General features: G+C 51.4%; 1 protein-coding gene across 2 annotated transcripts; it reads left to right on the top strand.

Annotated features, from left to right (window-relative positions):
• Window positions 1–27,520, top strand: FRMD6 (FERM domain containing 6). 2 transcript variants are annotated; one of them, XM_054286883.1, is made up of 15 exons: window positions 1–53; window positions 1,821–1,939; window positions 9,917–10,101; window positions 11,093–11,183; window positions 11,314–11,393; window positions 12,058–12,134; window positions 14,545–14,731; window positions 16,159–16,314; window positions 16,888–16,953; window positions 17,037–17,105; window positions 17,800–17,974; window positions 20,318–20,650; window positions 22,206–22,331; window positions 23,645–23,736; window positions 25,112–27,520. In XM_054286883.1, exons 3-15 carry the CDS (start codon window positions 10,003–10,005, stop codon window positions 25,394–25,396), a joined length of 1,836 nt encoding a protein of 611 aa, XP_054142858.1. In that variant the 5' UTR covers window positions 1–53; window positions 1,821–1,939; window positions 9,917–10,002; the 3' UTR covers window positions 25,397–27,520. The 2 variants fall into 2 exon arrangements, with proteins under 2 accessions (XP_054142858.1, XP_054142857.1); XM_054286882.1 differs by having other exon boundaries at window positions 11,314–11,447.

Genomic DNA, 27,520 nt, shown 5'->3' with positions numbered 1-27,520 from the left:
CGGCTCGGCTCGGCACGGCACGGCCGGCACGCAGCGCGCTCCCGCAGCCGCAGGTAGGTGCGTGCCCCGCACCGCGCTCCCGCTCGGCTCAGCCCGGCTCGGCTCAGCCCGGTTCCGCTCCCTTCGGCTCGGCTCGGCTCGGCTCGCTCTGGCTCAGCCCGGCCCGGCTCGGCTCCCCCCCGCGGGGCCGTGCCGCGGGTGGGCCCGGCGCTGCCGCTTGTTGCGCTCGGGGGCGAGTTGGAGCCGGAGCGGTGCGAGCGGCCCCGGCTGCAGGAATGCGAGTCATTTCCTCCGCCCGCCCGCCTGCCCGCCCGCGGGAGCTGCGGCTCCGCCGGAACCCCCCCACGGCCCCCGACGGCCGCCACACCGCCGCGACACCGCCGCGACACCGACACGACCGCCCGGGGCCGCGCCAGGGGCGCGCTCGCCCGCGGGACCCCGCGCCCCTGGGTACCCACAGCTGCGGGACCCCTGGGTCACACTCGTCCCCTCATCTGCTGGAGCCCCGGTCCGTGGGTACCCACATCTGCGGGACCCCGTGCCCCTGAGTACCCACATCTGCGGACCTGTGGCCCCTGGGTCACACTCGTCCCCACATCTGTGGGAGTCATGGTCCCTGGGTCACACTCGTCCCCACATCTGCGGGACTCCTGTCCCCTGGGTCCCAGCCACCCACGGATCTCCTTGCCCCTGGGTCACACTCGCCCAGAGGTCTCACTCACCCACAGGTCCCTCTCACCCACGGGACCCCTTGCTTTCACCCACAGGTCCCCTCACCTATGGGACCCCTTGCTTTCACCCACAGGTCCCCTCACCTATGGGATCCCTTGCTTTCACCCACAGGTCCCTCTCACCCACGGGACCCCTTGCTTTCACCCACAGGTCCTCTCACCTGTGGGTCACCATCACCACAGGTCCCCTCATTCCTGGTTCATAGTCACCCATGGGTCTGCTTGTCCCTGGGTTATGCTCACCCATGGGTCACTTCACCCCTTGCTCGTGGGTGACACTCACCCCCAGGTCCCCTCGCCCATGGGTCCTCTCATTCCTGGTTTGCAGGTGCCCACGTGTCCCTTTGTCCCCGGGTCACACTTGCCCATAGATCCCTTTGTCCGTGGGTCACACTCACCCAACTGTCCCCTCACCCCTGTGTCACACATCCCCAGTGGGTCCCCTCACCCCTGGGTGCTCTGTGCCTGTGCCAGCTCTTTTCTGTGGCTCGTGGTGACCCACAGGTCCCCTCAGCTGTGGTCCCCACCATCTCTTGGTTCCTGTATCTGTGATCCTCTCATCCATGGATCCTCCTGTCCCTGGGTCACAGCCACCTGTGGGACCCCCTTGTCCCTGGGCTCCCCTCACCCTCGGCTGCCCCCCACCCCATGGAGGTGCCAGCTGCTCCCTGCTGGTGTCCCTGATGACCCTCTCTGTGTTTCTCACCAGGAATGCCATCCCTGACACGTTCTGGATCAATCCATGCAGCTCCTAAGCCAGGCTTTATCTGACCCGGTGCCCTGGTGGCAGCGGGGAAATTGGGCTGAGCTTTCCCAGCGCCATCCTTGGTGTTCCTGTGTCCTTTGACTCGCCCGTGGGAGTGAGGCACATCCCGACCCTGCCGTGCCCCTGGCCCCCTGCCACCTTTCTGCCATCTCCCATTCCCGAATCCTCCTCTTCCTGCTCGTGGCCAGTGCCTTTCTGGCCAGCAGGATGTTTTCCCTTCTGAGCCCAACTCTGCTTTTCCAGAGCTGCTCCCCGCGTGGCACCGATGGAGCTGTGCTGCTCTGCCTAATTCTGGGCTGGTTTGTGTTGGTGTTTTTCCACAGGGCTCGCTCTCCCTCTCGGAATCTTGGATAGAGCTGGGATTAATTCGAGCTCTCTTGCCTGAAAGAGATGTTCCGTTTAAAATTCCCAATCCCGAAGGCATATTGGAGTTTGGTTCTAGGTACTGGATTTTTACTATCGGTTTTTAAAGGGGTTTCTTTTCTTTTTTTTTTTTAAAAAACTGGGTTTATTCAGGCTCTTTAAACCCCGAGTCTGTAAGCAATTATTCCATTACATGAAAGTCAGGACGCTGAGAAAGATTAATTCAGACCAGATGTAAAAATAAATGGGAATTTGAAATTAAGATGATGTCAGTTCCCTCCTGCTAAAAAAAAAACCCGGCAGCCTTTGGACTCCAGATGGAGTATACAAACCATGGCGCTGGTTAAAATATCTGCCTGCTCCTTAATTGAGTTTTATCCTGCCTTTTTCCCTCCCCTTGACTGAAAAGTGGGCTTGGGATGTTTTTCCCAAAAAGCTTTCCCTGATGGTGGCCGGGGCAGGGAAGTTGATGGAGGCTGTGGCGTGGCTGAGGAGCTTTCCCAGCTGGAAAACTGGAGAGCGGCGCTGCTGAGGGAAGACAAATCTCCCTCTGCCCGCCCCAGGATTAAAAAAATCAGGAACTTGGTTTGGCTTTGTTTTGCTGGATTTGGAGCTGGAGGCGAGGATGCCACAGAGGGCAGCGGGAGCTCTGGATGGTCCAGGCATGGATTTGAATTTTTGGGCGTAAAATGGAGCTGGTTTTTGGGTTCTTGTGTGTCTGCAGAGCGCTTTGCATCACATTTTTTCCCTCTCCATGTGCAGCAAGCACTGCACATTCCCCAGAGTGGGAATGAGTTTGGGCAGCCAATGTAGAGGAGCCTGTGAGCTCTTCTATTATTGGGATATTAGGGAATGGGGCTCCCCAAAAGTGCCTCCTACTGGGAAGGGAGGGTTTACCCAGGGTCACAGCATCTGGGGGGTGTGTTGTTATAGAAAATAACATAAACATTCATCACTGCGTATTAACAATATTAATATTTACATGGAATTATTAATTATTTAATATTATATTGTTAATTAAATTTAAAATATGACTTTAATTTCTAAATGGGGATCTCTGTGGTTTGGAGACTCGGGGCTGTGCTTTCTGTGGTGCAGGGGTTTGGGATGGTGACTCTGGCCCTTGGGGCTGCTTTGTGGTCCAGGGATCCCGCAGCCAAATCCCAAGGGATTTATGGCGGCGGCTGCTGCTGGTGTGGGCTGCAGCCTGCCCACGGAGAGGGGAGCAAAGGCAGTGCTCCACATCCATGTGCAGCCTTGGGAGTGATGCCTGTCATCCTGGGAGTGGGATCGGAGCTCTGGGAGCTTTGGGTGCTAGGGGATGGTTCCTGAAATGCCTGGGAACGCCGTGGGACAGGCTCTGGAGCTGGGTGGGAGAGCTGGGCTGCCTGAGCACAACCCTCTCCAACCCAGTCCTGATATTGTTCTAATCCCAGAGGCTCAGGCGAAGTTTCCTGGAAGGAAATCTGATGGAAGGGGCTGGTTCTGGAGCAGAGGAGGGAAGAGGAAGAGCAGGCATTGTCCCTCCCCTCCCTGGAGCCCTTACCAGCAGAAATCCATCTCTGTGTCCATCCCTGGCGGAGGCAGGGACGCTTTATTTATATTTCAGTGCTCCAAAGTCAGGGAATGAAGAGGCCTGGGGTGACTCTGCTGTGGGCTGGATGGAAAATCAGCGCTTCCAGGCTGGATTCTGCTCCGTGCATGACGAGATAAGCAGGGCAAGCAGCTTCCTGCATTTCCCCATGGAATGTGATGTCCCATGGGGCTCATCCCCAGCGGGAGGGGACATCACCCCATTTTTAGGATGATCCACGTGGCCCAGCCATTCCTGCCCGTTGCTGTTGTCCCACTGCAGTAGCCAAAGGGGAGGAAGATGAGGAAGAAGAGGTGGAGAGAGGCGAGCTCCTGGAGGAATTTTCCTTGGAGAGGCTTTTTGGATACCCCCAGCACTCGGGGGTATCTGCTGAGGCTGGTGGGGGCTGGCCCTGGCTGCCCAGGCTGAGCTTCCAGCATCCAAATAGCTTTTGTGGTGGATGAAGTAATGGAATATTTATAACTGAGTCCTTTTTCCCAGTGAAGGTCTCTTTCATCTGCCTCTCTTCATTAGGAGGAAACTGTTGAGTTCATGAAGAATTGGAGACGATTTTAATTACGGGGCAACCGCAAGCAGGAATTAATCTGGGTTTTGGGTTCGGAGGAGCTGCATTAAGGGATGGCCCTAAAACTTGTAATAACAGCTCTGTGCATACCTGTGCCTGTGATGTGGGGTGAGACCCACTCCAGACTCTTCAAAACAAGAAATTCCTGCCCCGTGAATTCATCTTCCCGTCTCGCCCCGCGCTCTGGGCAGCCTCTGGCTGTGGATGGCCCCTGCCTACGTGTGGGTCCTGGGCTGGATCCCTTCCCTTGCCCCTGGGGAGCCTCAGGAGGGCTGGAACAAAAGCCTGGAGGTGGGTTAGAATCAGGGAATCATGGAGTTTTTTATGTTGGAAAAGACCTCTAGGATTGTAATCAGCCGTTCCCCCAGCACTAACCCATGTCCCCAAGTGCCACAGCCACGTGGTTGTTAAATTCTTCCAGGCATACATAGAGCTGCATTTTTTGGAGAAGCTCTGATAGAGCTGCATTTTTTGGAAAAGTGGATATTTTGGCAAGGAGGGATGGATTGGTTGATGGAGAAGTGGACAGGATCTGCCTGGAGGCTGGTTGAATGGGGGGCACTGGGATATCTGGTGGGTACCACAGAGGGACAAACCTGACCCAAACCCACGAGGATGGAGACTCATCCACTTCTTTTAAATCCATTTAAATCAACAAAGAGGGAAAAACGCTGCCCATCCATCCAGCCTCGCTTCACACGCACGGAATCTGGAAGAAAACCCCACCTCAGCCAGCAAGTTCAAACCATGTTCAATCCCCACCCTGGAATTACATCCAAATTTCTATTTCTGACGAGATCCTGCTCCAGCACCTCCATGTGAACTAGTCCCAGGCTCTGCCTGCCCTCGGATGTGTTTGCAGGACCCCGGGATGAGCAAATCCCTCGCCGAGTCAGCAGCGCCAGCCCCGGCTGCTTTTCCCAGGTTTTTTGTGGGATGTTTTCTTTGCAGCCGAGCTTTGTGACAGGATTTATCCCATGGCATCAGCACCAGGGAGGGAGACAATATTCCAGCGGCCTGGGCCTGGAAAACACGGTGGATCAAGGAATTTTCTCAGCTCTGGAGTCACGAGGAGTTTGCAGTGCCTTCCTGTGGAGTTTTAATGTTCTTTTCCCCATAGCAGGGAAAACATGGCTGGAAGACCTGGACCTCCTCACTCTGCTGATGCATGCCAAAGTCCTCATTCCCAGTGTTTTTTCCAGCTGACTTTGGATGGAAAACCCTTTGGAAGACTGCCTGGAGTGGAGATTCCTGCTTGGAGTGTGGGGTGATCTGTGTCACTCCCTCTGCTGTGGGGAAATCCAGGGGGGCTCTCCAATCCATATTTCCATCTTGGAGTTGGGAATGTTGGGCTAGATCTTTAAAGGTCCTTTCCAACCCAAACCATTCCATGCTTCCACGTTTGTGCCTGCTCTCAGCACTTCCTCTGGAGCAGCAGTGACTCTGTGAGGGCAGCGGCGCAGGGTCCCAGGGAATCAAAGCCCACATTGTGGCAATGAGCAGCAGATGTTGGAAAGAATTTCCCGGTGTCTGGCCGGGACTGCTGCAGGCACAGCACCCTGGAAAGGGCTTTGTGTGTCCCCTGCTGAATCCCTGCAGCTCCCAGGGCTGCCAGAGCCCCCGGGAAGCACCTGGAGCTGAGGGAATCTCCATAGGGACCGTCCCTGTGTGGTGGGCTGATGGAATGTTCCCACTCAGCAGCAGGAGCTGGGTGTTTTCTATACAAACACCAAAATATAGGGTTTGGGCTCGGGTGGTTTTTTCCTCTGCCATGTCCGTGCTCTGCTGACGCCAGCTCGTGTGGTTTAGTCCCTGGTGCTCTGGGATCAATCCAGGCTGCAGGAGGAGGAGGAAATGCAGGGACTGGTGAGGGGATGAGCAGCCCCAGAATGCCAGAGAGTGACAGGACAAGAGGGAATGGTTTCAAACTGGCAGAGGGCAGGGTTAGACGGGATATTGGGAAGGAATTCCTGGCTGTGAGGAAGGAGAGGCCCTGGCACAGGCTGCCCAGAGGAGCTGAGGCTGCCCCATGCTTGGAAGTTTTCCATGTTGGACTGGATTTGGAGCAACCTGGAATGGTGGAAGGTGTTCCTGCCCATGTCGGGGAGAGAATCCCAGGGATGGATTCTCCAGTAGCTCAGCAGTGGGTGCTGCCCATGGCTGGCATTTTGAGCCAGCTCGGGAGGAAGCTCTGGTGCTCCCCTGGGAGCTGAGGAGCCTGTGGGTGGGAGCAGGACACGGAGGGTGCTGCAGGAGCCCCGGGACACGGCTGCTTTGCCAGGAACACGGCCCCTCCCCAGCCCAGCCCTCACAAGCCACATCCCACCAGTGCCCGGGAGCTGCCGGTGCCCAGCCAGGCCAGGACGTGCCAAATTCCTTCAGCCCTGATCCGTGAGCACCGGGAACTTCAACGAGCCCTGAAACCAACCTGGCCACGGCAGGCATGGCCTCAGAGCATGGATGCCATGGAGAGGGGCCAGGCACAGCCACGGCGCAGAGCTGTGCTGCAGGGATGCACTGCATGGGTGCCATAGTGCTCCAACTCAATGCATGGGTGCACTGTGTAGGTGCAATGCATGGATACCATGAGGTTTCAGCACAATTTATGGATGCCACAATGCATCAATGCAATGCACAGATGCAATGCACTGGTGCCATGATCTTCCAGCCCAATGCACGGATGCCACAATGCATGGGGCAATGTGTAGATGCAGTGCATGGCCAGGTTGTACGTCTGTGCTGCACAGGTGCAATGCATGGATGTCATTATGTTCCAGCACAATTTATGGATGCCACAATGCAGTGCTGCAATGCATGGCCAGTTTGCTGCACAGATGCAATACATGGATGCCATGACGTTCCAGCACAATTTATGGATGCCACAATGCAGTGATGCCATGTACAGATGCCTTGATGCACTGCTGCAATGCACAGGTGCGCTGCATGGATGCCATGAGGTTCCAACTCAATGCATGGATGCCACAACGCATCGATGCAATGCACAGATGCAATGCACTGGTGCCATGATCTTCCAGCCCAATGCACGGATGCCACAATGCATGGGGGCAATGTGTAGATGCAGTGCATGGCCAGGTTGCACATTTGTGCTGCACAGGTGCAGTGCATGGATGTCATCATGTTCCAGCACAATTAATGGATGCCACAATGCAGTGCTGCAATGCACAGATGCAATACACTGGTGCCACGATGTTCCAACTCAATGCATGGGTGCCACAATGCATGGGTGCAATGTGTACGTGCAATGCATGGCCAGCTGCATGCTTGTGCTGCACAGATGCAACAATTGGATGCCATGAGGTTCCAACACAATTTATGGTTGCTCGTCTGTGCTGCACAGATGCAGTGAATGGATGCCATGATGTTCAGCTCAATTTATGGATGCCGCACTGCAGTGCTGCAATGCACAGATGCCTTGATGCATTGCTGCAATGCACAGGTGCAGTGCATTTGTGCCATGATGTTACAGCTGAGTGCATGGATGCCACAACGCATCGATGCAATGCACAGATGCAATGCACTGGTGCCATGATCTTCCAGCCCAATGCACGGATGCCACAATGCATGGGGGCAATGTGTAGATGCAGTGCATGGCCAGGTTGCACATTTGTGCTGCACAGGTGCAGTGCATGGATGTCATCATGTTCCAGCACAATTAATGGATGCCACAATGCAGTGCTGCAATGCACAGATGCAATACACTGGTGCCACGATGTTCCAACTCAATGCATGGGTGCCACAATGCATGGGTGCAATGTGTACGTGCAATGCATGGCCAGCTGCATGCTTGTGCTGCACAGATGCAACAATTGGATGCCATGAGGTTCCAACACAATTTATGGTTGCTCGTCTGTGCTGCACAGATGCAGTGAATGGATGCCATGATGTTCAGCTCAATTTATGGATGCCGCACTGCAGTGCTGCAATGCACAGATGCCTTGATGCATTGCTGCAATGCACAGGTGCAGTGCATTTGTGCCATGATGTTACAGCTGAGTGCATGGATGCCACAACGCAGAGATGCACCGTGTAGGTGCAACGCATGGCCAGGTTTGCACATCTGTAGTTCACAGATTCAGTGCATAGGTGCCACGATGTTCCAGCTCAATGCATGGATGCCACAATGCATGGATGCACTGGAGGGCCAAGATCCACACAGATGCAACACAGAGAATCTGTGGTGTACCACCATGATGCATGGGTGCAACGCATGGCCAGGATGCAGGGATGCAATGCATGGGTGCAATACATGGCCACAATGCACCATCCCAAGGCACAAATGCAATGCATGGATGCAATGCACATTTGCAATCCAGAATCCACGATGCAGGGACACAGCGTCTGTGCTGCAGTCCCAGTGTGCCCTGGCCATGGGAAAGCATCACCTCCAGATTTCCCAACTTCTGCAAAACCCCAGGAACCACCAACCAAAAGTCACTTCAGGGCACTTTTCCCCCTGTGCTGCTGCAGGAATTCCAGACTTTCGGAAGCCAAAGGCGCTTCCACTTAGACCAAAGCAAATATTTGGTGACAAGGGAGACACTCTGCTGTCTGCCAGTGTAAATCTGGGCTAGGAAAGGGCTGAACTAGGTCAGAGTTTAAAGTTCTTCCTCATGGTGTCACGTCACCCTGGGAATTCGTGTCCTCAGGAATGGTGGGGTAAAAAGCGCTTTGGGAATATTCACCCTGGGAAATGAGGGTTTCCTGGGGTCAGTGTTAGGATGGAATTGTTGGATCTGAATGTCAATTCCAGTCTGCCAGTCCCTGCTAGTGCTTGGATAGTTTTATTTCACCCCAGTGAAGAGTCAGAACTGGTTGGAAGGATGTTGGAATGGATGTGGGGATCCTCTAAGGACACCCCACAGCATTTCCTTGCCTTTCCATGGCTGGCAGGGAAACCTCCTTCTTCCAGCACAGCTCCTCGCTGCCCCAACCGGGTTATTCCCAGTGGATAAACTTCTATTTATTTTAATTATGCCAGAAAAGCCTTTCCTGAGATTTTCCTGAGCCTGAGCCAGGAGCATCAAACTGCTGGCTCAGATTTTTGGGGCTGGGCCTAAAACCATGGGGGAGGCTGTGGTGGGGTGCCTGTGGGGGGGTGAGGTGTGCTTGGGGTTTTTGGGGGTGTCTCGGTTTGGAGAGCCAGGAGTCTGCTAAGGAAGGCAGGAGCCAACACTGAAATGGAAAATGTAAACCCTCCCCACCCCTCTGAATTGCTATAAATTTTAATTTAAGGGGCTCTTAGGCAAAAAATAGGGGAGCAGGAGATAACAGTTCTTTAATAGGGGATGAGATAAACAATGCAGTAACCAAACCAACACTGACAGTCAGAACCCAACCTGACACCCTGTGGGTCAGGCTGTTGGCAGCAGTCCCATTGGAATTGTGGCTCAGCCCTCCTGCAGTGTCAGGGGTGGTTCTGCTGGAGCAGGGATCCTGGAGAAGGGTGCAGTCTTCCTCTGGAGATCCAGGGGAAGAGGGAAATCCTCTGGGGAATCCAGTGGAGAAGCCGTGCTGGTGTTCCAGAATCTCCAGATTATATCCAGGTATATAATCTGGATATACAGCATCCCATTGGGAGATGTGAGGCCAGAAGGAGGAGCCAAGCATTCCTACCTGGATATAATCTGAGGGGACATTCAATAGCTGTTATCAGTATCCGCAGTTGTAGCAGAGATAAGGCAAACTGCCCACTTGACAGAAGCCAGCTGCCGCACAGCTGGTGATAGAACACATCTTGGCCTGCAGTCTGGGGCAGGGGGACACCCCCACCATGACCCCACACCGTGTGGGATGTGCTAGTGGGTGGGAGGGCTGGGGGATGCAGTTGGGGAGCTGAGGGTGCCCTGCCCAAGGCTCATCGCCCCCTTTTCCCCCAGGGATGGCACCCACAGAGCCCGAGGCCGCCCCGGCCCGCCGGTGAGGTGCCCCCAGCAGCCCCCCCGAGCCCCCAGGCCAGAGCACCATGAACAAGCTGCCCTTCCACAACAACAGAGTCATGCAGGACCGGCGCAGCGTGTGCATCTTCCTCCCCAATGACGACTCCCTCAACATCATCATCAACGTAAGGAACCTCTCCTCCCCAGCCTGACACCTCCCTCACCCCCAGGGTTGTGTTTGCACGCCCTGGGTTTCCTTTAGAGCCTGCCTGGCCTTGCCCTGCTGGGGAAATGCACGTGGGTTATTCCCCTGGGGGTTGCAGTGGTGTTTTAGGCTCTCCTGAGTCTCCTTGGTGGATGTGATGCTGGGTTTGGGGAGGGTGACCTGCTGCTTGGCATCCCACAGCATGCCACGAGCCCCATCACTCCACCAATCCCTTCTGGATGGCTCTCCAGCCTTCTCTAGCCCAGGGAATAAACAGGAGGAGCTTTGGATCTGGTTGGGATGGAGCATTGAATGTGAAATTCCCAAATTTCCCCACTTTTTGTTTTTGTTTTTTTTTTTTTTTTGTTAATTCACCCCTACCCAATGTTGCATTTGAGTCGTGAAAATGTTGAAATTCCTTTGAGGACTTTAAGGGAGCTTATAAAAACAAAGATGGAAAGAGGTGGATAATGATATCCACCTCTAATCTAAAACCTTTTCCCTTGTCCTTATAGGGGATAAGGGGAAATGGTTTTAAACTTCAAGAGGAAAGATTCAGATCAGATAATAGGAATAAATCCTTGCCTAGGAGGGTGAGGAGGCCCTGGCACAGGTTTTCCAGAGCAGCTGTGGCTGCCCCTGGATCTCTGGAAGTGTCCAAAGCCAGGTTGGATGGGCTTGGAGCACCCTGGGATGGTGGAAGGTGTGTCCATGGGGTGGAATGAGACTTTGAATGTTCTGATTTCTGCCCCCAGAACATCTCCCCAGTGCTGGGTTCCTCCACCAACCACTGTTCTTGAGCTGCCCCATGGTGCTCTGAGCATCCCAGCCCTGGCAGAGCTCTGCTCCAGGCTTTGTGGCCACAGCTGAGCCCACAGCCCACCCTGTCACCCCCACCCTGCTCGGGGTCCTGCTGAGGGCTTTACTGGGCACAGATGCATCCAGGCCTCATTTAAGGGTTTTTTTAACAGGTGAAGATTTTGTGCCAAGAGCTACTGGTGCAGGTGTGTGACCTCCTGAGGCTGAAGGATTGTCACCTCTTCGGGCTCAGCGTCATCCAGAGTAAGTCAGGGCGAAAAATCAACACTTTTGGTGATGAGGAGATCACAATTCCCCATCTCCCCTCACCAATGGGTCACGGTGGGAGGCAGGGGACACGTGGGGATGCTGATGCCACCTCTGTCCCTCGCAGACAATGAGCATGTGTACATGGACCTGGCCCAGAAGCTCTACAAGTACTGCCCCAAGGAGTGGAAGAAGGAGGCCAGCAAGGTCAGCGGTGAGGTCTTGCATGGAGAGCTGAGGCCACCTCTGTCCCCATCACAGGTCACTCCCAGCACCCGGGAACGCTGCCAGGGGGTGGGGGGCACGTGGTCACTGTGGGGCTGGGGGTGGATGTGCAAAACCACAGCCCTGGGGTTGTCACTCTGAGTGCCACCATGTGTCCCAGCTGGGGGTGCGTCCTCCATGCTCCATCCCTGGAGCTCTGGGGGTTTTTTTTCTCTGATTTTTCTTTTCCTCCCTTATCCTTCAGCAGAATTTTTGAGGTCCCTTCTTCCAAATTCTAAAATCAATTTAGGCTTTTTTTTCTCCCCAAAGCACCTTTTCATTCTTTTCATTCTTTCAGTGCTCAGGGGGTGGTGTCCAGGCTTGAGTGCTGGTGGATGATGGTCTGGGAGAGGGAGAGCAGCAGTGAGGTGTTGCAGAGCTCCTGGACTTGTCACACCCAGCCTTTTTAAATCCAAATCCCCTTCATTTCCTGCATTTTATGTGGAAAAATGGGCACCAAACTCAAAACTGAGGAACAAAACCACCATCAGTGCCATGGGGGGGCACGGGTTGGCTGTGACAGCCATGACCCCAGAGAGCTGAGGAGAGGGGCTGGGTTGCGATGCTGGGATCCCCAGGGCATTCCTGAAAACCTCCTCCATTCCAGGGCATCGACCAGTTTGGCCCCCCCATGATCATCCACTTCCGAGTGCAGTACTACGTGGAGAACGGGCGGCTCATCAGGTACGGAGTGCCTGGGCACCTCTGGGGGTGCTGGGCAATTTCTGGGGTGGCTGTGCCCATCCTGGGGTGGCTGGGCATGTTCTGGCGTGGCTGGGATCCTCCTGGGATGGTTGGGATCTTCCAGGGCTGGCTGTGCCCCTCCTAGGGTAGCTGGGCACTTCCAGGAGTGTTTGTGCCCCTCCTGGGATGGCCGTGCCCCTCCTGGGGTGGCCGTGCCCTTCCTGGCATGTCTGGGCATCTCCTGGAATGGTAGGACACCTCCAGGGGTGGCTGTGCCTCTCCTGGGATGGCTGTGCCCTTCCTGGAGTGGCTGGGCATCTCCTGGGGTGGCTGTGCCCATCCTGGGGTAGGGGTAGCTGGGCACCTCTTGGGGTGTCTGGGATTCTCCTGGGGTGGCTGTTCCCTTCCTGGCATGGCTGAGATCCTTCTGGGGTGTCTGTGCATCTCCTGGGGTGGCTGTGCCCTTCCTGGAGTGGCTGGGATCCTCCTGGCACAGCTATGCCCCTCCTGGCATGGCTGGGATCCTCCTGGCACAGCTGTGCCCATCCTGGGGTGGCTGTGCTCCTGCAGGGGTGGCTGGGATCCTCCTGGGGCGTCTGTGCCCCTCCTGGGGTGGCTGGGCACTTCCAGGGGTGTCTGTGCCCCTCCTGGGGTGGCTGGGCACTTCCAGGGGTGTCTGGGCCCCTCCTGGGGTGGCAGTGCCCATCCTGGGGTGCTCTGGGGTGCTGAGCACATCCCAGAAGCTGGGGCTTTTATGGGTGGATGCTGAGTGGTTTCTGACAGGGCCAGGTGGGGACATTGCCCCCAGACAAAGCCTTTTGGGGGGTTTTATTTGGGATTTTTGTATTTGGGTTGCCCCCAGACGAAGGCAGGAATGATGAATGTAACTCCATGTTCTCAGAAGGCTCTTTTATTATTTTAAGACACTATATTAAAGAATACTAAACTAAACTATACTGAAGAATACAGAAAGGATACCTACAGAAGGCTAAAAAGATAATAATGAAAACTCGTGACTCTTTCCAGAGTCCCAACACAGCTTGGCCCTGATTGGCCAAAGAGTGAAAACAACTCACAGCAGAATCCAATGGAACAATCCCTGTTGGATGAACTATTTCCAACCACATTCCAAGCAGCAAAACACAGGAGAAGCAAATCAGATAACAATTGTTTTTCTTTTCCTCTGAGGCTTCTCAGCTTCCCAGGAGCAAAATCCTGGGCGAAGGGATTTTTCCAGAAAATGTGAATGCCACAGGGGATGGATGATGTGTTTAGGGATTTAGCACAGCCTAATTTGAACTTACTCACAGCTGGGCAGGAGCTGCAGCTCCTGCTTTGGGGCTAAATGATGTCCTGAGGGCTTTGGGGACACAGTGGCACCTGCACAGAGTTTTTGAGGGGATCACTCACCTGGCTGGTGAAGCGGCTGCGCGTTTGCAGAATTTTAACATATTTTAACAAATTTTAACAAATAGGGAAGAGGGAACAAAACCCTTTGGTGCCCCCTCCCTGAGGGCTTCCCAGAGGGTGTCCCCTGGCTGCTGACACCTCCCTGTGTCCCCTGTGTTTTGCGGAGGCAAAAAAACTCCACAACTTTGTGAAAGTTGTAAAGCTGGTATGTGGTTTATTACAGCGCTGGACACATGTGGAGATTGCTCTCCTTAAAAGACATGGGCACCTCTGGGAACTCCAGATCCTTTTTTATCTTCCTCTCAAACAGATATGCATGCAATTTCACAATAGGTTCATGCATATTCATTTTTACTGATTTTGCTGCTAATTCTTCTTTATCAGGAAGAATCCCTGGGTCAGGTTGACTTGCTTTCGTAGCAGACTTTTTGGTTTTTTGTCTGCCCCCCCCTTTATCTCTGTCCTTTGGCTGAAGCAGTTTCTCTGAGCATAGGTTTTTTATGAGAACAGGTAGTCAGACTAAACAGCTACGTTTTCAAACTACAGACTTAAAGATGTACATTTCACCTAAACCAAAATGGATTTCTGTGACCATGTTCACAGGGGTCTTGGGATTAGGAGAGAGATGAGGATCTGAATCTATGTTTCAGGTTTGATTTATTATTTTATGATGTATATTATATTAAAACTATACTAAAAGAATAGAAGAAAGGATTTTATCAGAAGGTTAGCAAAGAATAGAAGAAGAAAGAATTATAACAAAGGCTTGTGGCTCAGACAGAGAGTTGTGATTGGCTATTAATTAGAAACAACTAACATGGGCCAATCAAAGATCTACTTGTTGCATTCCACAGCAGCAGATAACCACTGTTTACATTTTGTTCCTGAGGCCTCTCAGCTTTTTAGGAGGAAAAATCTTGAAAGGATTTTTCATAAGAGATGTCTGTGACAGATTTCCACTCTGGAAAATGTCCCCTCTGTGTCCCCTGTCCCTCCCCAGCGACAGGACAGCTCGGTACTACTACTACTGGCACCTGAGGAAGCAGGTGCTGCACTCCCAGTGCGTGCTGAGGGAAGAGGCTTATTTCCTGCTCACTGCCTTCGCCCTGCAAGCCGACCTGGGGGACTTCAAGAGGAACAAGCACTACGGGAAATACTTCGAGCCCGAGGCCTATTTCCCTGCCTGGGTAAGGAATCCTGCTCTGCTCCCTGCTCTGGCTGCAGCCTGGGTTAGTCCTGGGTGTAAATAACCTGGGACAGTGTGGTGCTGGTGAGGGTTCCCAGGACGAGGTGAGAGATGAGGCTCCAAGTTCTCAGAAGGCTGATATATTATATTATATTATATTATATTATATTATATTATATTATATTATATTATAATTATATCATATCACATCATATCTCACATTATATATCACAGTATATGACATTACATCACATTGTATTGCATTATATCACATTATATCACATATTACATTATATGACATTACATCACATTATATATTATATTACATTATATCACATTATATATCACATTATATCACACTATATTGCAATTATATATATTACATATTATATTACATTACATTATAGTATAATATAGTATATATTATATTATAATATATACTAAAGCTATACTAAAGAAAGAGAAGGGATGCATCAGAAGGCTAAAAAATAAATGAATAATGAAAGCTCTGTGACTGACTCCTCAGAGTCTGACACAGCTGGTGGTGATTGGTCATTAATTAAAAACAATTCTCATGGAACCAATCAAAGATGCAACTGTTGGTAAACGATCTCCAGACCACATTTCGAAGCAATCAGATAATTGTTGTTTTCATTCTTTTCTGAGGCCTCTCAGCTTCCCAGGAGAAAAAATCCTGGCCAAGGGATTTTTCAGGGTGATTCTCTGTGGGCATTGCCCCACCAGCATCAGGTGCAGCCCTTTGGGAGCTGCTGGCACAGAATCCCAGAGTGGTTTGGGTTGGAAGGGCCTTAAAGCTCACCCAGTGCCACCCCTGCCATGGCAGGGACACCTCCCACTGTCCCAGGGTGCCCCAATGTCCATCCTGGCCTTGGGCACTGCCAGGGATCCAGGGGCAGCCACAGCTGCTCTGGCAATTCCAGCCCAGCCAGGAATTCCCAATTCCCAATCTCCCACCCATCCCTGCCCTCTGGCACTGGGAGCCATTCCCTGGCTCCTGTCCCTCCATCCCTTGTCCTCAGCCCCTCTCCAGCTCTCCTGGAGCCCCTTCAGGTGCTCTGAGCTCTCCCCGGTGCCTTTTCTTCTCCTTCCCAACCTCTTTTCTTGGATTTCTCCCAAAATCTGCCCATTTCTCCTTTTTTCACACACCTCACTAAGGCGTGGTGGCCCTGGGCCCGTGTCCCCAGCCCCACAGGGAGAGCCCATGTGTGCCCCAGCACAGGTGCCACCATGGAATGGCCACAAGGAGCAGGAAATCCTGCTGGCAAGAAGTCGCTGGCTGCTGTAATGATTTTATTTTTGCTTGGAGCTCTCTAGAACAAAGCTCCAATTTGCCCTTTTCCCTTGAAACCACCACTCCCAGGGGCCAGCACGGGGCAGCTGGACGAGCTTCTCTCCCCCTCCAAACAGGTGGTTGCCAAGAGGGGCAAGGATTACATCCTGAAGCACGTCCCCAACATGCACAAGGACCAGTTTGCCCTGACAGCCTCGGAGGCCCATCTCAAGTACATCAAGGAGGCTGTCAGGCTGGACGACGTGGCCGTGCACTACTACAGGTTGTACAAGGTGAGCCCTGGCCCTGCGTGCCTGCTGCGACCTGAATTTTGGGAATGCTCTCCCTGAGAAATAAATGCTGGTTTTTAGTCTCCTGGGAATAAAGCAGTTTGTTTGCTGGGAGAGCATGGGGTGTTTTAATTAATTTAATTTAATTAATTAATGGTTAAAAAACCATTTAATAAGAATGGTTTGGGTTGAGAGGGAGCTTCAAGCTCATCCACTGCCACCCCTTCCATGGCAGGGACACCTTTCACTGTCCCAGGCTGCTCCAACCTGGCCTTGGACATTTCCAGGGATCCAGGGGCAGCCACAGCTGCTCTGGGCACCCTGTCCCAGGGCCTGCCCACCTTCACAGGAATAATTTCTTCCTCACATCTAATCTAAACCTGTTTTAGTTCAAAAACATTCCCCCTTATCCTGTCACTGCCTGTGTCCAAAATGACTTTCCATTTTCAATTTGGCACATTAATAATAGAATGGTGACTGGGGTGATTGTGGGAGGATCCCTGGGCTGAGGTGGGGTGGATTTAACCAATTCATGATGCAAATTGTGTATTTAAAAGCATATTTTTCCCCCCTTAGGACAAAAGGGAAGTGGAGGCCTCCCTGACTCTGGGGCTGACAACACGGGGCATCCAGATTTTCCAGGTAGGTGATGAAGGTGATGGCTCAGCCCAGCTCCTTGCCCTTACCAGAATCCTCAGGCATGGCTCCCTCTCCTCTTTTTGCAGAACCTGGATGAGGAAAAGCAGCTGCTCTACGACTTCCCGTGGACAAACGTGGGGAAACTGGTGTTTGTAGTGAGTGCCACCATCCCCACCTGGAGCACTGCTTCCAGCTCTGGGGTTCTCAGCACAGGGAGGACGTGGAGCTCTTGGAGCAGCTCCACAGCAGATGCTCCACGGGCAGGAGCACCATTTCCTATGGAGCCAGGCTGGAGAGCTGGGGGTGCTCCCCTGGAGAGGAGAAGGCTCCAGGGAGAGCTCAGAGCCCCTGGCAGGGCCTGAAGGGGCTCCAGGAGAGCTGGAGAGGGACTGGGGACAAGGGATGGAGGGACAGGAGCCAGGGAATGGCTGCCAGTGCCAGAGGGCAGAGGTGGGTGGGAGATTGGGAATTGGGAATTGTTCCCGTTGAGGGTGGGGAGGCCCTGGGGGTTTAGAGGGTGGGGAGGGTCTTTGGAGAAGCTGTGGCTGCCCCTGGATCCCTGGAAGTGTCCAAGGCCAGGCTGGGCAGGGCTTGGAGCACCCTGGGACAGTGGAAGGTGGAAGAGGGTTGGTCTAGGTGTTCTTTAAGGTCCCTTCCACCCCAAACCCCTCAGTGATTCCACCATCCCCAGGCAGGGTGTGGATGTGGATGTGGGCATGGGGCGCTTCAGCACCGACCCGGAGCAGGTGACAACAACAACCCATGGGGTCACTGAGGAGCTGCAGGAGGGCTGGGTGAGAACTGGAGCCTTCTCCCGCCTGGGGCTGACCCCTCCCTTGTCACACGCAGGGCAAGAAGTTCGAGATCCTGCCGGACGGGCTGCCCTCGGCGCGCAAGCTCATCTACTACACGGGCTGCCCGCTGCGCTCGCGGCACCTCCTGCAGCTGCTCAGCAGCAGCCACCGGCTCTACATGAACCTGCAGCCCGTGCTGCGCCAGGTGCGCCGGCTCGAGGAGAACGAGGGTACGTGCTGCAGCCCCAGAGACACCAGCACGCGCTCCCAGGGGGTGTTTGCACCTGTGAGAGCTCCTGGTTCTTCTGCGCAGGGGTGGGCGCGAGCCCTGCTGTCCTCGCCGGTGTCGCGGTTCTGCCTCAGCACGGCTTTGCCATGTCCCTCATCCCTGTGAAAGCATAAGGTGTTCTTCCTCTTCTTTCCTCTTCTCATCTTCTCTTACTCTTCTCATCTTCTCTTCCTCTTTGTCATCTTCTCTTTCTCTTCCTCATCTTCCTCTTTCCCCTCTTCCTCCTTTTTCTTATTTGTTCTTCTTGTCGTACTCTTCTTCATCCTCCTCATCTGCCTCAACCTCTTCCTCTTTCTCATCCCTTTCGTGTGTCCCTTACCCTGTGTCCCTCATCCTTGTGAAAGCATAAGGTGTTCTTCTTTGCTCTTTTCATCTTCTCTTACTCTTCCTCATCTTCTCTTCATCTTCCTCATCTTTCTCTTTCCCCTCTTCCTCCTTTTTCTTATTTGTTCTTCTTGTCCTATTCTTTTTTATCCTCCTCATCTGCCTTAACTTATTCCTCTTTCTCCTTCTCTTCATGTGTCCCTTTCCCAGTCTCCCTCATCCCTGTGAAAGCATAAGCTCTTCTTCCTCTTCTTTTCTTTCCTCATCTTCCTCTTTCCCCTCTTTCTCCTTTTCTTATTTGTTCTTCTTGTCGTACTCTTCTTCATCCTCCTCTTCTGCCTCAACTTCTTCCTCTATCTCATCCTTTTCATCTTTTTTTGCTTGTCCTCTTAATCTTCTTCCTTGTTCTCATCTTTATCCTCCTCTTCTTGTTTTCCTCCTCCTCACCATCCTCCTCATCTTTTTTCCATGTCCTCCTCATCTTCTTCCTCCGTTCTCATCTTCATCCCAATCTGCTCTTGCTTTCTTCCTCCTCTTCTTTCTCTTCCTGTTTCTCTTCCTCCTCATCTTCCTCTTCTTTCTCTTCTTTCTCTTCCTCACCCTCCTCCTCCTCTTCTTGCTCCTATCTCGTCTTTCCCCTTCTCATCTTCCTTTCTCTTCCTTATTCTCCTCTTTCCTCTCTTCTTCTTCCTCCTCATCGTCTTCCACCTTGTTTCATCTTCTTCCTCCTCCTCATGTTCTTCCACCTTGTTTCATTGTCTTGCTCTTCCTCATCATCTTCTTCCACATTGTTTCATCTTCTTCCTCCTCATCTTCATCTTCCTCCATTTCATCTGCATCTTCTTCCTCCTCATTTATTTTCTTCTTTTCCTGCTCCTCCTTATTTTCTGTTTTCTTCTTTCTCTTCTTCCTCCACATCTCTTCCTCCTCCATGTCTCCCTCCTCCTCTGTTGAAGGAGCAGCCCAGCACAGGAGCTTTGGAGCTGCTTCCCCACCTTCCCTAATGCCACTGGGACAGAGCTGTCCCCAGCTGTGCCAGGGCTCAATTCTGACAATTCCTCTGTGTGCCAGGACATCCATGCCCTTCCAGAGGATCCAGTTTGCCCTGGAGGTTGTGGGAATCACTCTGATTCTGTTCCCCCGTGGTGATAACTCCATTAAGGGGTAATCAATGTCACTCACTCGGGGTCACCAAATGTGGAATTTTTCTTCACTTGGAGACACCAAATATGGAATTTTTCTTCACTTGGGGTCACCAAATGTGGTGGTGTTTGCAGGGGTCCCAGGATGAGGGAAGAGAGGAGAATCTTGACTCTATGTTTCAAAAGGCTGATTTATTATTTTATTATATATATTATCATAAAATACGTATTTATTTATATCTATTAATTTTACAGTTTTATTTATTTATATATATTTATATAATAAAATATTTATTCTTTTATAATATATATAATTAATATATATTTATTTTATATATATATATAAATTATTATTATATTAAAATAAAATTATATACTAAAACTATACTAAAAGAATAGAAGAAAGGATTTTATCAGAAGGCTAGCAAGGAATAGAAAGGAATGGAATGATAATAAAACCTTATGACTGACCAGAGCGTCCGAGCCTGCCGACTGTGATTGGTCATTAATTAAAAACAACCACATGAAACCAATCAAAAACGCACCTGTTGCATTCCAGAGCAGCAGATAATTATTGCTTTTCTTTTCCTTTAGGGTTAGGGTTTAGGGTTAGGGTGAGAGAGAGAGTCTGAGACAGCTGGACTGTGGTTGGTCATTAATTAAAAACAACCAACATGGACCAATCAAAGATGCACCTGCTGCATTCCACAGCAGCAGATAATTATTGCTTTTCTTTTCCTCTGAGGCTTCTCAGGAGAAAAATCCTAACGAAAGGCTTTTTCCTAAAACATTTCTGTGCAATATTTTATTTGCTGCAGAGAAGAAGCAGTACCGGGAGTCCTACATCAGCGACACGCTGGACCTGGACATGGAGCAGCTGGAGAAGCGCTCGCGCGCCAGCGGCAGCAGCGCCGGCAGCGCCCGGCACAAGCGGCTGTCCCGGCACTCCACGGCCTCCCACAGCAGCTCCCACACCTCCGGCATCGAGGCCGACCCCAAGGCCAGGGAGATGGGGCCCGAGGACGCCTTCTCTGGCGGTGCCCACCGCAAGCTGAAGACGTGCAGCTCCATGACCAGCCACGGCAGCTCCCACACCTCGGGCGTGGAGAGCGGCGGGAAGGAGCGGCTGGAGGAGGATTCCCAGGATGACGGTGAGAGAATGATATATATGACTCCATCATCAGAAGGCTAATTAATTACTTTGTTATACTGTATTATATATGTTGTATCTAAACTGAATCTGCCCTGCACTCGCTCTTGCTCACACTGCACTCACCTCTGATTCTCTTGTGACTGTCCCATGTTGCAGACATCTTTTATGAAAAATCCTTTCCTTAGGATTTTTCCTCCTGAGAAGCTGAGAGGCCTCAGGAACAAAATGTAAACATTGATTATCTGCTGCTGTGGAATGCAACAGGTGGATCTTTGATTGGCCAATGTTGGATGTTTTTAATTAATGGCCAATCACAGCCCAGCTGGCTCGGACAGAGAGCCAAGCCACAAGCCTTTGTTATCATTCCTTCCTATTCTATTCCTAGCCAGCCTTCTGATGAAATCCTTTCTTCTATTCTTTTAGTATAGTTTTAATGTAATATATATCATAAAATAATAAATCAAGCCTTCTGAAACATGGAGTCAGATCCTCATCTCTTCCCTCAACCTGAGACCCCTGTGAACATGGTCACAGTCCCGTGACAGTCCAGCACACACACACACACACACACACACACACACACACCCCCGTACACACTTCTTGGCCCTGCTAAGCCAAGGGAACAAAACATCCTCACTTTGGGTAAACCATCTCCATATTGCATTCTGCTTTAGCACAACACAGGCACAGCAAGCCAGATAAGAATTATGTTTTCCTTCTTCTCTGCTCATCTCACAGCTTCTGTCTCTTCAGAGGGCATGTGAATACCACAGGTTGTCCAGGTGCTGGGGTTGGTTCAGGGTGTGTGGTGGTGTTTGCAGGGGTCCCAGGTTCTGATTATTGTAGATTGTCAGACACTAAAGATTTTAATTTTTTTAAATTTTCTTTAGGAGGGATAACAGCTTCTGATAGTTGTTACTTTAACAGCATCTTGCACAATTTATTCCTGCAAATGGCAGATTTGCTTTCTGCTAGATGTTATTATTGAGGGAAGAGGTGAGAATCTTGACTCCATGTTTCAGAAGGCTGATTTATTATTTTATGAAATATATTATATGAAAAGAAAATGATATACTAAAACTGTACTAAAAGAATAGAAGAATACAATTATATACTAAAACTATACTAAAAGAATAGAAGAAACTATACTAAAAGAACCCCTGTGAAACTCCATGTTTCAGAAGCTTGATTTATTTTATGATATATATAATATGAAAAGAAAAGGAGATATTAAAACTATACTAAAAAGAATAGAAGAAGGGATTTCATCAGAAGGCTAGCAAGGAATAGAAAGGAATGATAACAAAATATTGTGGCTGCTCACAGCCTCGACATAGGTGGCCGTCATTGGTCATCAAGTAAAAACAATTTCACATGCTGGGTAAACAATTCTCCAAATCACATTCCAAAGCAGCAAAACGTGGGAGAGGAAGCTGAAGCTTCCCAGCTTCTCAGGAGAAAAGCTCCTAATGAAAGGATTTTTCATAAAATATGTGACAGAGGGTGCTCCGAAGGGGCACGGCTGACTTGTCCTGTGTGCTGGTGCCCTGCAGAGATTGAGATGCTGGTGGATGACCCCCGGGAGCTGGAGCAGGCTGGGGAGATGGAGGTGAGCCCCGACATGTGTGTCTACATCACCGAGGACATGCTGCTGTCCCGCAAGTTCAACGGGCACTCGGGTAAGGTGCTGGCCGCTTCTCTTCCCAATCCCCCAGTGCCAGTCACGCCTTTGGGAGCTGGGATAGGATGGGCTTTGAGGTCTAAAGAGGTCTTTGAGGTCTCTTCCAAGCCTGGTCATTCCATGTGTCCTGGTTTAGGGCAAATTTGGGAGAAAACCTCCAAAGGGGGCCCCTCCAGAAAGCAAACCCACACGCCCTCTCCCCACAATCAGGTCAGGAAGGATTCCTTGGAGAGAGGTGGAAAGAACCTGTTTATTTAATAGGCACAGCACCCCAGCACACAGAATGAACAATACTGGGTGACACCACTGTGAAAAAGATGACAAATTCAGAAAGTCTCTGTATTATCAGTCCCTCTGGTGCTGGGGCAGCTGCTGCAGGCCACAGGGTGCAAACTCTCGGTGTTTCCAGGTCCCAGTCCAGAGCAGGTTCAAATGGTTCCAAAAAAGGGAAAGGAAAAACAGTCCAGGGAAAAATTTGGACTGCTTAGCTAAACTAACTAATGAGCAGGAGCAAAGCAGAAGCAAGAGCAAAGCAAAAAGCAAAAGCAGCACCATGTACTGCCCTGTCTCTGTGTCCTGCCAGGCTGATAACAAAACCAAAACAAAACTTTCACTCTTCAGAGCCAGTCTTGAAGGCACAGAACATCATATCCAGCATAAACAGAACAGACAAATGGGGATACAAGCATCATAACATCACCCTAGGACACCGTGGTTCTCTGGTGTTTGGCAGGGCAGAGTTAGCCCCAGGTGTCTGTTTGGGATGCTGGGAAAAACTGTTCACCCAATGGGTTGAAGGAGAAATGGGGTAAAGAAAAGAGGAACTTCTCTCAGTTTGTGCCAGGGGAGGTTTGCATTGGATATTGGGGAAAATTTCCTCACAGAAAGGTTTGTCCAGCCCTGGCACAGCTGCCCAGGGCAGTGGTGGAGTCCCCACCCCTGGAAGGATTTAAAAGCCCCGTGGATGTGGCACTTGGGGACAGGGGGCAGTGGTGGCCCCGGCAGTGCTGGGGAACAGTTGGACTCCAGGATCTTCTCTGGAGCTGTGTTTGCACCCTGAAAATCACTTGCAGCTCTGAGCTGGGAGGTACTGGGAGGTCTTTGGGGATGCCAGGCTCCCTGGGGACAGTTTTGGATGCCAATTTGGGGCAAATTTGGGATGCTTTGTAGGCAACACTGTTTGCAAGTGGAGCTGTTGGGCTAAAAGGAACTGCATTGCACTGAGGGAGCCTTTGTCCCCATGGACAGCAGGAGTGGATGCCAGGAGAGCTGAGCCACCCCACAATAACCTTTGCACCCTCCTTTGTGCAGGACTCATTGTGAAGGAGATCAGCTCCTCCACCTCCAGCTCCTCAGAGACGGTGGTGAAGCTGCGGGGGCAGAGCACTGACTCCTTACCCCAGGTACGTGGGGCTGGGGCTTTGGGATTCCCAACATTCCTGGAGAAAAGGAGGCTCAGGGGTGACCTCATTGCTCTCCACACCTTCCTGATGGGAGGCTGCAGACAGGTGGGGTCGGTCTCTGACAGAACCAGAGGACACAGCCTCAAACTACGGCAGGGAAGGGATAGGTTGGATATTAGGAAAAAAAATTTCACTTAAAGAATAATAAAGTACTGGAGTGCTCTTCCCAGTGAGGTGGTGGAATCACTGTCTTGGTTTGGAAAGCCAGGAGTCTGCTAAGGAAGGCAGGAGCCTCCCCTGAAATGGAGAATGTGAACCCTCCCCACGCCTCTGAATTGCTATAAATTTTAAATTAAGGGGCTCTCAGGCAAAAATATGGGAGCAGGAAATAACAGTTCTTTAATAGGGAAAGGAAAAAATAAAAGGGTAAAATAAACAATGCAGTACACCAGAACAACACTGCCAGAGTCAGAACCCAACCTGACACCCTGTGGGTCAGGCTGTTGGCTGTGGGTCAGTCCCATTGGAATTGTGGCTCAGCCCTCCTGCAGTGTCAGGGCTGGTTCTGCTGGAGCAAGCGGGATCTGTAGAGAAGGATGTATTCTGCCTATGGAGATCCAAGGGAAGGAGAGACAGCTGCTGTTCTTCTGTGGAATCCAGTGGAGAAGCCAGGCTGGTGTCTCAAAAACCTCTGGATTATACCCGGGTAGGAATGCTTGGCTGGTGTTCCAGAATCTCCAGATTATATCCAGGCAGGAATGCTTGGCTGGTGTTCCAGAATCCCCAGATTATATCCAGGCAGGAATGCTTGGCTGGTGTTCCAGAATCCCCAGATTATATCCAGGCAGGAATGCTTGGCTGGTGTTCCAGAATCTCCAGATTATATCCAGGCAGGAATGCTTGGCTGGTGTTCCAGAATCTCCAGATTATATCCAGGTAGGAATGCTTGGCTCCTCCCTCTGGGCTCACATCTCCCAGTGGGATGCTGTAGTTCTTATCAGCCATGCAGGGACATTCAATAGCTGTTATCAGCAGGTGTCCCCTCTCCAGGGCGGTGTGATTGTGAGGGAGGTCACTCAAAGAGAGAGATAAGGCAAACTGCCCACTTGACAAAGGTAATCTGCCATACAGATGGTAATGGAAAACAACTTGCATTGCAATCTTCAACAGACTCCATCTCTGGATGTGTTTAAAAAAAGACAGGACATGGCACTTGGTGCTGTAGTCTGGTTGAGATATTAGGGCCTAGGTTGGAGTTGATGATCTCAGAGGTCTCTTCCAGCCTCATTATTCTGTGATTTCTGTGAATTCTGCGAATTCTATGAACCTTGAGGGCTCCCTGGCACACCCTGAGCCTCCTCTTGGCTTTTCCCAGACGACGTGCAGGAAACCCAAGACATCCACAGACCGGCACAGCCTGAGCCTGGATGACATCAGGCTCTACCAGAAGGACTTCCTGCAGCTGGCCAACCTGTGCCAGGACACGGCGCAGAGCTTCACCTTCGGCTGCGCGCACGGCCTGGACCACGAGGGGCTCTACTGCAACGGCTGCCTGGCCCAGCAGTGCATCAACATCCAGGACACCTTCCCCGTGAAGAGAACCAGCAAATATTTCTCCTTGGACCTGACCCACGACGAGGTGCCCGAGTTCGTGGTGTGAGCGTGGGGAGGCTCCGGCGCCGCCAGCCCTGCCCTGCTCCCTGCAGACCACGCTGGAGACCTTGGCCCTGCTGGAGAAGGGGCAGGATGGGGATGCCCCCCGGGCACAGAGTGGGTTCCAGAGGGGTTTGTGCCAAGCACAAGCTGTCTCGTTCCGGCTGGCGGGGGCACGGCCCAGCTGGAGCTGGCAGGAGCCCCCCTGTGCTTTGCCGTGGCCTCTCTCGCCCCCTCCTTGCCCCCAGGTGACTCTGGGGCGGATGGAAAGTGCCAGACTGTCGTGTTCAAGCCAAGCCAAAGAAATGTAAATAACCCTAAAGGCCAGTATGGGAAGGGAGAATCAAGCAATAACCAGCCGGGCGTGGTGGTGTTCCATGGAGGAAGGCATGGCCAGCAGCTCCTGGGGCACAGCATGAGCCCAGTTTTTCCAAAAAAAAACACGTGCTGGAGGTCGGGCCACAGCAGTCCCAGCCAGGTGGATGATGGCTGGAAGCTCTCAGAGCCATTTGCAACTTGTTTTTTATATTTTTCTCTTTTTTTTTCTTTTTTTTTTTTTGAGAGCAAAAACCCCAAAACCAAAAAAAAAAAACAAAGAACCCACCCTCCCAAAAAAAAAAAGCAAAGCAGGATGGAAAAAAAAATAAATCTCCTCTAAGGATAATGCAATAATGCATTCCAAACACTGAATATCTAGAGAATACATATATAAATATATCGAGGTATGTATGTTTATATATGTCTGGATCTTATAGACCCATTTGCATTTTACTCCTGCTCTGAAACACCTTTTATACAAAAGATCTGCCTCTCTTCTTTCATGAACTCTATCAACAATCCTATTTTTTTTTTCTTAAGCACCAAGGTGAGAAAAGAGACTTTCCTCTCGAGGAGAATGTGCATCCTTGCCTTGTCCGTGTGGCTCTTCCCACTGCATCTCCCTTCCCTTTTCCCAAGGCTTTTCATGCATCCTTAGGTGTCTTACAGCTGGAATAATTCTGCCAGAGGATGATGGTGACGTGCCAGGAAAACCCAGGGGTGGTTTCTGAGTGTGTCCCAGGGAAGGCAGGCAGCCCAGGTGGAACATTTGCTGATTGCAGAGTTAATTATCACAGCACAATGCCTTTGTAGTGGATATTTTTAATTAGAGTTTAGCCATTGACAGCCAAAGTTTTGCCATATTTTGATACACCACCTTTTTTTTTTTTTTTTAACTGGAAGCTTTTCTTAAAAAAAAACGAACCAAAAAAAAAATTATAATTATTTTATAAATAAGCACAATCTTATTTTTATAAGAAATGTTGGGGGAGGGAGCTGGTACCAAAAGAAATGGAGAGGAGCTATAGGCACAGTGCAAAAAATTAAAAATAAAAATCTCTTGGGATGTTGGGACATGGGAGAGCTGCAGTGGGACTGTGGCACTGTGCCCCCAGCCCAGAGCTTGATCTGGCCCTGCCTGAGGGGTTTTGTGGGGAAATAATGTCGATTTCCTATGTTGGCAGGGCAGGATGGGGGTCCCTGAAGCATCCTTGTCTCCCTCAATCCACACAGAGCAGCTGGGGGGATGCTCTGGTTTTGGGGACACCCCACCAAATACCCCACAACCCTCTCCTTGGGTGCTGGGATAACATCTGTGAGTCACAGCTGGGTTTGCAGTGTGAGTTTCCATGCTGGCACAGGCAGGAAAATCCCCCAAAATTCATCCCCAGCCTCTTTCTCCCCTTCCTCTGCCACCGTCTGGATGCTCTCCACGGGACCCTCAGCCTGCAGAAACACAGAGCTGGAGAGGGAAAAAAGGGATAAAATGTGTAAAGAAATGTGTGGAGAAATGGGTAAACACTGCTGAGGAATGGGGAGCGGGCAGCCCCATCCCGTTATCCTGCACCCAGAGCTGGGGTGGAACAATGGCGTTGGGATGGAGCCCTAAAACAGGGGGACACAGAGGTGACATTGGGACAGGGGGACACAGAGGTGCCATTTATTCCCAGTTTTCCCACAGGTGGCCGTGCCCTTGGGGCTGTTCCCCCCCTGCAATAAGGATCTGTCTGTCTGCACAAAAATAATCCTTTCTGTGAAAGGATCTTCCCATCGGGGCTGATGGGAGAGCCCGGTGACTGTGTTGCAAAAAGGA

This window comes from Melozone crissalis, unplaced genomic scaffold (assembly GCF_028551555.1).
Source record: "Melozone crissalis strain CALT ecotype California unplaced genomic scaffold, PUWL_Pcris_2 ptg000056l_1, whole genome shotgun sequence".
NCBI lineage: Eukaryota > Metazoa > Chordata > Aves > Passeriformes > Passerellidae > Melozone > Melozone crissalis.
Note: the sequence above shows the minus strand (reverse complement) of the source record. Positions and strands in the feature narration are given on the sequence as shown.